At 37.5% G+C, this 11523-nt stretch overlaps 1 protein-coding gene across 1 annotated transcript in view; it reads right to left on the reverse strand.

Annotated features, from left to right (window-relative positions):
- Positions 1-5286: 5286 nt before the first annotated feature.
- ANKRD1 (ankyrin repeat domain 1) overlaps positions 5287-11523 on the reverse strand; it is an 11750-nt gene continuing 5513 nt past the window's right edge. Inside the window, exons 6-9 of the mRNA XM_044662625.1 lie at positions 9554-9652; positions 9278-9376; positions 9061-9159; positions 5287-6189 (exon numbers count right to left, since the gene is read on the reverse strand). Coding sequence (XP_044518560.1) covers positions 6079-6189; positions 9061-9159; positions 9278-9376; positions 9554-9652 — 408 coding nt within the window. The 3' untranslated portion in view covers positions 5287-6078. The remainder of the gene's footprint in view (positions 6190-9060; positions 9160-9277; positions 9377-9553; positions 9653-11523) is intronic.

Genomic DNA, 11523 nt, shown 5'->3' on the forward strand with positions numbered 1-11523 from the left:
AAATAGTATAGTTAGGAGAATGTTAAAATTTGCTCTCTGAGTAAAACATTTGTAGTATTGAATTTGAGGTGAACTTGTCCTTTTTCAGGGGACGGAGCATCTTTTTTCTTTTAAAATTTTGTTGCATAAGAAAAAAAATATTACTGTATTTGTTTTTACACAATGAATATTTCCCAACAAATACTTAAATGTATTCCCCCCACACACACACACACCCAACAAGCCAGATTTATTCTTAACAGAAAGGAGAGCTATGTCTCTTCACTGATAGTACTAACATTGACCATTGATTGTATTTTAACCATTTGTGGCTTCTCTTTGTTGACTTGATTTATTTTGTAGAAAAAATCATGTAACTTGTTTACCTCTGCTTTTTTCACATGACTTCTTAAATCTTCCATGTTTCCCTGAATTCTTCATATTTGTCATTCTTTACAGTCATATTATATTTATAGCGACAATTTGTTCATTCCCTAAATATATGGTGTGTGTTTTATTTCTAACTTTTTGTTATCCTAAATTATTTGACTCTACACATTTTTTGTATATTTAGATAATTTCTTGCTTTCATGAACTACATGGGGTTATTAGTCCTCATACTGGAATCTCAGGGTCATGAACATTTTAGCATATGAACATTTTAGTAACTTCCATAATTTCAAATTGTTTTCCAGAAAGACAAATCCATAGCTCCATTAGCAGTGAATTAACCACCTGAGATCACCCTTAATTGAGGACTCATTGATTTTAGTACTGTTGTCATTAGCCAAATCAACAATTCAGAGATAGTTATTATCTGCAGAGTTTTATCGCATTCAGAGTACTGGTTTGTCTGTATTAAAAGAAAAAGTCAGAAAGCCTAGACCAACAGTCGGCAACCTTTTTGGCCTGAGTGCCATAAACACGTGCGGAAGGAGGAGGATGGAGGCGGAAGGCGCTGGAATATGGGGCGGGGGCTAAAGGCCCCCCTGGGGCACATCCTGGGGCTCTGCCTAGACTGGACGGTCGAGAGGTGGAGCCAGATATGGCTCAAGAGCCATACGTTGCCGACCCCTGCCCTAGACCATCAGCTTCAGCAACCTCATATAGAATATGAATGTATAAGTAGTACAGAGCTAGGTGGAGCATTGGGTAGAGTACCAGGCCTGGAATCAGGAAGGTGCCTCTTCCCAAATTAAATCTAGCCTCAGACACTTCTTAACTATGTGACCCTAGACAAGTCACTTAACCTTGTTTGCCTTAGTCTCCTCCTCTGTAAAATGAGGTGGAGATGGTAAATGGCAGATCACTCCACTATGGACCAAGTCACCAAGAGGTGGACATAACTGTCAACAACAACAACAAAAAGCAACGGGGGACAGTGGAAGAAGATAAAGGTATCCGTGTTTTGTGATACAGAGAGGAGGAAACAAGTCACAAAGAGGGCAATAAGGACACCTGCCAGCAGGTCAACATGGGAGCTTTGGCTTTCCCAACCTTGACTGTACATGTATTGTGAGCTTATAGGAACAATGTCTGGAAGCTAGAAGTAAAGACTGGGCCAGGGTCCTCTTTTTCTCATAGTGGTGACAAGAAACCTGAGCCAGTTTCCCATCACAAGTTTTCTCTTATCATCGTGCCAACAATCGGCTGGAGCCAGAAATTCTCTTGCCATACTCCCTCTCTACCCAAAACAATTCAGTGAATTTTCCTACCATTTAGGACTTGCTGAGTAATACTCCATAATGTTTTTGCCTTTCCCTGTTTTTTAATGATTTTAAACATTTTTCAGGCAATTGGGATACTTTGTATTTTTTTTTAACTCTTAAAGAGTGGCTCATAATCATATAAATTTATGGCAATTCTCCATGAATTTTTACTATTAGAATTTGATAGTTTTTCTATATCTTCTGATTTTGGCTGCATTGCTTTTATCTAATGTTGTCAGTTTTCTCTTCAGATCCTCATTTGGTCATAAATTTTTCCTCATATAATACTTATGAGATTATTCCATTAGCCTCTTCATTTTTGTGATTCAATATTTTGTATTTAGATTCCTTACATCATTGTCATTTACACACTGTGCTCCAGCCAAACCAAATATCAATTAGATATGCTCATACTAATAGATGCCCTCCTATATCTGCCTTTGTTTATAATCAACTTACATTTAGTAAATCAAGTCAGTCAGCATTTAAGTGCCAACTGTGTACCAGGCCCTGTACTAAGACCTGGCATTACAAAAAAAGTCCAAAAAGTCCCTGCTTTCAAGCTCATAGACTCAGAGAAAACATGCCATCTGCTATGTACAAATGAGGTATATACTGGAAAAATTGGACCTAGTCTCGCAAAGAAGGCGCAGGCACTGAAGGGAATCAGGAGAGACATTGTAGAAGGTGGGATTTTGGCTGCAACTTGGAACCAGGAAAACCAGGGGGCGGAGATGAGAGAATTACCCCATTGGAGGTGACAGCCGGTGTAAAAACCTGGAGCTAATACATGGAGTTCCTTTCTGAGAGAACAACAAGGAGGCCATTGTAACTGTATCCCAAGTTGCAGGAAAACTGGAAAGAGGGGAGGGAGGAGCAATCTGAAAGGCCTTGAACAAAGGATTTTGTATGTGATCCTGAAGGTGATAGTTATTGGAGCTGGTTGAATGGGGTTTAGGAAGAGGGTAACATTTCTAGGAAGATCTTGAATGGAGATTGGACCACAACAAGGAGAGATGAGTGGGGGAAGACCAATAAGAAGGCTGTTGCAACAGTCTAGGAGTGACCCACTATTTGACAAAACTGCTGGAAAATTGGAAAACAGCATGGGAAAGACTAGGCTTAGGTCAACATCTCACACCCTATACCAAGATAAATTCAGAATGGGTAAGTGGCTTAAATATAAAGAGGGAAATTATAAGTAAATTAGGTGAACTTAGAATAGTATATCTCAGATCTATGGAAAAGGAAAGATTTTAAGACTAAGCAAGAAAGAATATTACAAAATGTAAAATGAATAATTTTGATTACATTAAATAGAAAAGTTTTTGTACAAACAAAACCAATACAACCAAAATTAGAAGGGAAGCAACAAATTGGGAAAAAATATAACAGAAACCTCTGACAAAGGTCTAATTTCTCAAATGTATAAGGAGCTAAGTCAATTATACAAAAAAATCAAGCCATTCCCTAATTGATAAATGGGTAAGGGACATGAATAGGAAATTTTCAGATAAAGAAGTCAAAACTATCAATAAACACATGAAAAAGTGTTCTAAGACTCTCATAATTAGAGAACTACAAATCAAAACAACTCCGAGGTACCACCCCACACTTAGCAGACTGCCCAATATGACAACTAAGGAAAGTGATAAATGTTGGAGGGGATGTGGCAAAATTGGGACACTTAATACACTGCTATTGGAGTTCTGAATTGATCCAACCTTTCTGGAAGGCAATTTGGAACTATGCCCAAAGGGCTTTAAAAGACTGCTTGACCTTTGATCCAGCAATACCACTACTAGGTTTGTACCTCAAAGAGATAACAAGGAAAAATACTTGTACAAAAATATTTATAGCTGCACTCTTTGTCGTGGCAATAAACTGGAGAATGGGGGGGTCCATCGATTGGGGAATGACGGAACAACATATGGTATATGATGGTGATGGAATACTATAGTGCTGAAAGGAATAATGAACTGGAGGAGTTCCATGTGAACTGGAACAACCTCCAGGAATTGATGCAGAGCAAATGGAGCAGAACCAGGAAAATGTACACAAAGACTGTTACATTATGGCACAATCAAACATAATGGACTTCTCTACTAGCAGCAATGCAATGATCCAGAACAATTCTGAGGGATTTATGAGACTTCAGTTTCCTCAACCACAAAATGTGATGGTCAAAGTTAGAGGGCTAATAGAAAGTCAGATAACAAATTCACCCTGGTGGACTGTGAAACCCACCAGTCTAGAAAACAATTTATATTTATGTGAGAAAATTCACAAAACATTTATTCTTTGATCCAAGGATCCCAATATTGAGTTTATGTTCCACAGAAGTCATTGCCTAAAAAAATAAAAAAGATACAAAGGTTGCTTATTTACCAAAATATATACAATGTCATTCCATAATTAAAGGAATCTAGAAATATTGGGGGACTAGTTGGACAAATCATAGCATATGAATTCAATGGAATGTTATTGTACTATAAGAAATGTCAAAGATTCAGATAAACAGGAAGACATATATGTGACCTTGGGAAATTCACTTGAGACCTCTCCAAGCTTCGTTTTTCTTACTTGTAAAATGAATGGAAAGGTTGGACCAGGCAACTGTTAAGGTCCCTTCTAAAAATAGTTATGATCTTGAGCTGCAGAGCAAAGAAAGTAAAACCAAAAGAAAAAAAAATGTACACAGTGACTACAATAAAGTAAATTAAGCTCACACTAGAAGAAAATGGAATTCAGATTAAATATAGTGGTCAATTTTAGTTCTAGATGACTGAAGTTAAAACAATCCACATTTTCTGTTAAATTATAAAATCACATGTAAAAACATAAACTTATATATCCTACCAATCAATTGCTTATTCAGTATTTTAACTTCATTTTGGGAATAGGGTTCTGTACTATGCGATGGCTGTTTTTGGGGAAGTGAATGAGAAGTTCAAATATATTACTTTTTTTTTTCTATCCAAAGGAGTTTGAACTCTAGAACTAAATGATCTCAAAGCCCCTTCTACAGATATCATGGGTTCATGGAAAAGAGCACTCACTTTGGAGTCAGATTTAAATTACAGCTTTGCAACTGGCCCTTACCTTTTTTTTTAAAGCGCTTTGGGACTCAGTTTCCTTATTTGTCAAATGAGAGCTTTGGACTAGATTCTAAGACCCTGTCCAACTCTAAATCCAAGGCTATAACATTTTATTCTACATATTTTAATGCCCATAAGTTTCTAAAAATGATACAGCCAAAAGGGAAGTATGTTTTTCTTCAGATATTCCATGCCAACTTGCGCCTCATGCTTGTCCCTTTGCATGGTTCAGTTAGACCTTTATTAACTTGGTCCCGCAGCAAGAAATTCCTTTCTTCTTGATTTTTTCCTCCCTTCCTTTCCCCACCACTAGATGCCTCCTGCTACCCAGCTCTGAGGCTGCACTGGGTCATTGTCATTCTCTGCAAGCTTGTTAGGGTGAGAGAGACGCGAAGGAGGCTGCCTCGAGTTCTCTGAAATGTCCTTTGGCATTTGATTTGATTTTTTTCCAGGTTAATGAGGAGCCAAAGCAAGGATTTTAAAAGAGCATTTAAGTTTATTGTTTTAATTACGAATACAAAATGTACATACAAAGCAACAGAAATTTACAAATTTACAATCCGGGTGCACTCTCTCTAGGTTTGCGTTGCATTCCCTGCGTATTACGACACGTTGGCTTTGTTCCCTTCCCCTGCCTGATGCTCACATTCACAACAATTTCTGAATGCAGCCCTCTCCTGATCTCCCTCCAGAACCCCTGGGCTTGCTCAGAATACCAGTCCGGCCAGTCCCAGGAGCAAAACGGCGTCCTTGACTTTGAATATTCTTAGACCTTTAATCACTTTCCTTTTCCTTTTCCGCCAGCCTTCTTTCTCTGTCTTTTTTGCTGATTCTAGCGCCAGCAGCAAAACTTCAGGAGAGAAAAACAGACCACAATGCCCGCCTTTAAGTTCCTTACACTCATGTTGGCCAGGAAAATGGCCACTGTCTAATATCAATGGGCATTTGTAATACTGCCGGCTAATTAGATTTAACAATGATGGACCGGAACTCTCTGGAAATCGTACACAATAATTAAACTTTGACCACTACAGCAGCGATTTTAAAATCTGTGGCTCTCACTAGCAACCAAATAAATAAATAGGAATAAATAAGAAAAATAAATAAAGCAAATTCACATTGACCTACATGGAATTTTTACATGTTTCTGTTTTTTGTTTTTTGTTTTTTTCAAATTCTGTTGGTGCATCTTGTTCACATTTTAGCATTTTCACTAAACACCTCTTTAGAACCGGATACGTAAGGTGAAATAGGTTTCCGAGGGGTCCCTCCCCTCAACGGTCTGACAGCTCTTAGAATATGGATATGCGAGAGGTTTTGTACGAGTTCTCTTTAAGACTGTCAAATATCGCCTTCGTGCCGTTCTGCCACTGAAGAACGAGATCCATTGGGGTTTTCCCATCCTGTTTAGAAGAGAAAGGAACATTTTACTTCCAGGTGGAAGGAACTGATCAATTCCCGGCTACAAGCTTTGTCTGTTGCTTAAATACAGCAATGGATTATGGTACAACAGAGGTACATTGCCCGTTTTTTTGTGATGCATACTTTGCAGCTAATGATGCTGAACCTCATGGTCCTTTGAGTCTATAGGATTCCTTTATTGTAAATTAGGTGCCCCGCCAGTACTTTTGAATTCCTCCTAGCCACTTAGGCAACATTAAGGAAGAGATCTTCTACATTGTTTCTCTCCTTTTCTATTGAGGGTTCAAAAACCAGTACCAGAATTGTTTCATTAAACTGTATTAAAAATGAACTTTTTCTTTTGCATTTGCTATCAACTTCAATTATACATTTAGAATTTTGCTTCTATCCTGTAATTCACAGATATGTTTTCATTTTGGCTGCAAGAAAAAAGTAGCATTTTTTCGAGTCCTGCTATTTATTCTAAACCACTCTATCAAGCCTTGCTTTAAGGAAATCTAAACTTAATAAAATAAGTAAGAATACTTTATGAGAATTGCGGCTCATGTAGCCCACCATCATGCATGTCTCTGAGCACAACCTAGAGAAGACTTGCGAGAGAGTATGATCTTAAAAGGTTAGACTGGATCCCAGAACATCTATAGTTTTTCTTATCTTCCTTGGTTGCTGGGATTATAGGAGTGTCACCATGCGTGGCTTGTGAAGTTATTTTTTAAAATATTTTTTAATAAATGTATTGCAATATAATTTATAATCCTAAATGTTTTATTTTCTGCATTTAAAAACATTACTTTGAGAAGAGATCCCTCAGTTTCACCAGACTTGCCCCCCCAAAAAGAATTTTCTTCCCTTCCAAAAGATTCTTTGAAATAGTGAGTTCTGAGTGCATTTATACATGTTTTTATTTTCAAAAAGGCAATTTTCACCTATCTTTTCTGGAAGGAATAAATACATTATGTAAAGTGAGATATACCTGCGGCCTAGGAACTGGAAAATGTTCCTAATAAATATTAAATTTAGGGCATATTATTTTTACTTAATTTAGACTGAATAAAGCTTGAAAAGGTAGCTCAAGGGTAGACTCATTTGATTTATTTTGCACAAATAAACCTATTTGAATTTGGTCTCAGTCTACCTTTTTATGTACATCTGCCTCAGGATTTGTGGTTTGCAAAGAAAAAAATTAAATCTAGGCCATTTTTAAATTATATTTTGTCTTATAGAAATGTTACGTCCTCCTTTTTTCAATATCTGCTTTCTAGGTGGCATTTTGATATCTAGGTTTTTGAGGGCAGGGATCAATAAGCATTCATTTATTGTTTCCTTCTCACAGAGCCCTGACATAGATTCTCAAGGAGATACAAAAATAAGACACAGCCTTTGCCCTACTAGAGCTTAGGAGGGATATGGCACATATTCAAACAACCAATCTACAAAATAAAACATAAGAAACATACAAATTGTTGTGCACGATGTATTGTACACAGCAGCTGCGTAATAAGTATTGAGTGAATAAATTGTATTTCCCTTTACAGAAGGTGATTCTGGGAAGATATCAGATGCTCAATTTTGCTCAGTGTCAGGAAAATGGAAGGAGGGATGATTATATGCCCAACCCAGAAATTAAATTAATAAAATATTTGTAAAAATAAATATATTTGAATATGTGTCAATATATTCCAATAGGGGGGACAGATTTTTATATAAGAGGATTTATCCTCTTAAAATAATTTGTAATTAAGTTTTTCTTCAGAGCTATTATTTTGAGCATCTTATTAATGGAATATTTTAAGGGTTACCTAAAGGCAAATTGAAGTGAAGGGTTATGATCATTCCCTCAAATTATAAATAAATAATATGACTTAAAAATATATAGGGGGCTGGTGGAAGGCAGAAAGAGGAGAATGGAAAATGGTACCAAAATGATCTACCTTGGCTATTACAGTAACTGGACTTCATTGCATCATCGCTCTGCTCTCTATTCTAAAATTTCAGAATACTTCAGGAAGGGAGCAGGAGCGGGAGGGGTAGCTACCTCTCTAAATGCCCCTTGGGCTTAACTCAGCTGTTGGTGTTCAAGGCAGGTGGCATTTCAATGACTCATATGTCTTACTGTGAAAGTGAATGCTTCTGATTGCTCTCTTGTCTTGAAGTCCAAACTTAGAGTTGGAAAGGAAATATTTTGCATAGAAAGGAAGCAACTTTGAAGTGGAAGCAGCCACTGTATTCCAAGAACAGGGCCTTGCACTCCAGAGCTATTCTTTTGTGGAGTGAAAGAGCAAAAGAAAAAATCATCTAAATATCAAATGAAGGATTCACTTTGTAGAAGTTTTTTCTAACCTCTGGTCAAGTGACCCAAGCTTTCCCCACAGTCTCTGTGGAAACCATTAGTGATTTTGCAAAGAATATCAGCTCTCCTGAGAGAGTCACAGAACCCCCTAAAACTTGTGGCTACATGAATTTATTTAAGGCAGAGCCAGAAGAACAAAGTATTCATCCACCCTAGGGAAAGTTTAAAAATCGTGCCTTTTCTGTGTTATTAGAAGTTTTGAGCTTTTATAAAATGTATAAAGTAGCTATAACTCATGCTACTTGACATGTCACAAAATAAAATATCTACATGCCACAGGGAAGATAAGAAGGCATTAAAAATGTGTACTTTTATACAAAAAGAAATATCAAAAGATACCTTTAATTGTTCTTGCCCTACCTACCCACCACTCCCAAATATACCCACTCTGTGAGTTCCAATTTAGGTGGCTACCTACTCTACTCTAACCCTAGCCCCATTTCTGATTAAAGAGGAGATGGGCACATTCGGCAAATTATGTAGCTGGCTATTAGGAACTTACACAATTCTTGACATTGAGATTTGCTCCATACATAATCAGCAGTCTTATCATTTTGTAACGGTTCAGCCTCACAGCATCATGCAGAGGTGTGTCTCCTTCCTAAGAGAAGAAGAAGAAACAAGCTAAAGGAATAATTCAAGAACCCCTTACTCAGATGTAGGCAGTAAACACTTCACTGGAAAGAATAATGTTTGGCAGCAGAAGTCCTTTGACTTACCCTGTCTTTGGCGTTTAAATCTGCTTCACAGGCAATGAGATGCTCCCCACACTCGTACCGGCCAGTTCTCACGGCCACATGTAGAGGGGTACTGAGCAGCTAGACAATCATAAATGTTGATGGTCAAAGACACATAGTAAGAAAAGATCCCACACAAACCTTCCTCATAGTCTACCATAACTGGGAAAAGGAGGCAAAATTGACAACTGGAGTTTTCTTAGAAGTAATATAACCTCACACTAGGATTTCCACTGCTGAGCCAACAAAGAGTTTTACCTTATCTCGAGCATTGACTTTTGCTCCTTTGTTTAGCAAGAACTTCAGAACATCCAAGTTCCCACCACGACATGCCCAGTGAACAGCAGTGGACTCAAGCTATAGAAAGAAAGCAGCAGAATTATGAGATGCTATAAGCTAGAAAAGCAGCATTCAGGAACAGATGGGACACGTCCCCTAAAAATCAGTGAGGGCATGAGCATTTTGGGGAGCACAAGTTGGCATGCAGAGGGATGGAGTCTCTGTGTCACAGAGTTTCTCAAAGTAATCTAGTTCTTATTTAGTTTTTTTTTTTGTTGTTGTTGTTGTTGTTGTTGTTGTGGGCAATCATTTCTTCTCATTTTAGTTTAAAAAATGTATAAGTCTGTTTTCCATGATGTAGTGGATAGAGTGTGAGGTCTGGAATCTGGAACACTCACCTTCCTGAGCTCAAATCTAACCTCAGACACTTACTAATTGGGTGACCCTGAGCAAGTCACTTAACCCTGTTTGCCTCAGTATCCTCATCTTTTTAAAATAAGCTGGAAAAGGAAATGGCAAATCTTTCCCAGTTTCTTTGCCAAGAAAACCCCAAATGGGTTTTTCACAAAGAATCAGACACAGTTGTTTTTTATTGACTGAACAAGAAGTTCCTCTTAGAATTTAACATCTCCTGGACGGGTATTACTTCTATTTTTTTTATTCTATATTATTTTATATATCTATTTTATTACTTTTATTTATTATTATATCCAAACAACCTACAGGCCTCTTCATAAATGTTAATGATACATAATTAGGCATTTCCTAAAGTGCTAAAGCTAAAACATGGTAGAAGCTTAGAACAGATCTTAATTCCAATCTGATATTATGCGTCACCCAATCTTTCAATACACTTTTCAATAGTCATAGATGCTTGACCACTTCAAGACCTACAATTTACAATTACTGCATGCTATACAGAGTAATAGAAACTTCCACCCCAGCAACTAAATTTAATGAGACTCTCCCTTGTCCCCCGGATTAGTGTCTACTTCCAAATCCCATGTAGGGATCCAGCTGCCAGCAGTATTTGTTTTTAATTTGTTCATTTATCTGTCTAGGTTTGTTGTTGTTTATAACTTTCTATGTTTGGCTTAAAATTAAACAGAGATACCTTTTTAAAATCTATTTCCTCCACCCTCGAGCCCCATCTATTGTTTCATACTCCCAAATTAAACTTCATTTGACGAAAATATCTTTTTCCTCCCATTGAGCAAATCTATAAAGAGTATGAACTCTCATGGAAATCACCACCACTGAGTTATTGAGGTCTCTGGAGAAGGCACTCTTCATAAACCCACTTCCTTTAGCATACACTAAAGTTAGAATCTCACTGATTGCAAGAGATCCATGCACACATCTGACTAAGCGTACAGCCTCTGGGTGCTGCTGATACCATCCTACCATTTGATAAATAGATAGGGAGACTGTATGTTAAGAGAGAGCAATGTATTGAAAGGAACAAACTGACTCAATCATGGCACAGCCTCCAAACCACTGTTAAAAATATATGTCCTTTCTTCCCCTTGTATGTTCCTTTCCTTCCTGTTTAGAACTTGGGGAAAATATATTCCCCATGGCTAGTTTCAACCATTGTCCTTTTTTCTTTCTGTAGAATAGTTCCCTTTGTTTTTACTACCTGACCTTTCTCAATTTTCCCAGTTCTTTCAGCTAGATTTTTCAATGTGGTTCATTTTTTTTCTGAATTGTCAAGTACCCTATTCTTCTTTCCTAAGTTTAAAACTATGCTGCCTTGTATAATGCCTTAACCTCCCTGGTCTTTGATTTCCTCATCTATAAATTAGAAAGTTGGATTAAATAACCTCTGAGGTTCTTTCCGGCTTATTATCACTGGGGGGAGAGAGAGAGAGAGAGAGAGAGAGAGAGAGAGAGAGAGAGAGAGAGAGAGAGAGAGAGAGAGAGAGAGAGAGAGAGAGAGAGAGAGGAAA

Source organism: Gracilinanus agilis, chromosome 2 (assembly GCF_016433145.1).
Source record: "Gracilinanus agilis isolate LMUSP501 chromosome 2, AgileGrace, whole genome shotgun sequence".
Lineage (NCBI taxonomy): Eukaryota > Metazoa > Chordata > Mammalia > Didelphimorphia > Didelphidae > Gracilinanus > Gracilinanus agilis.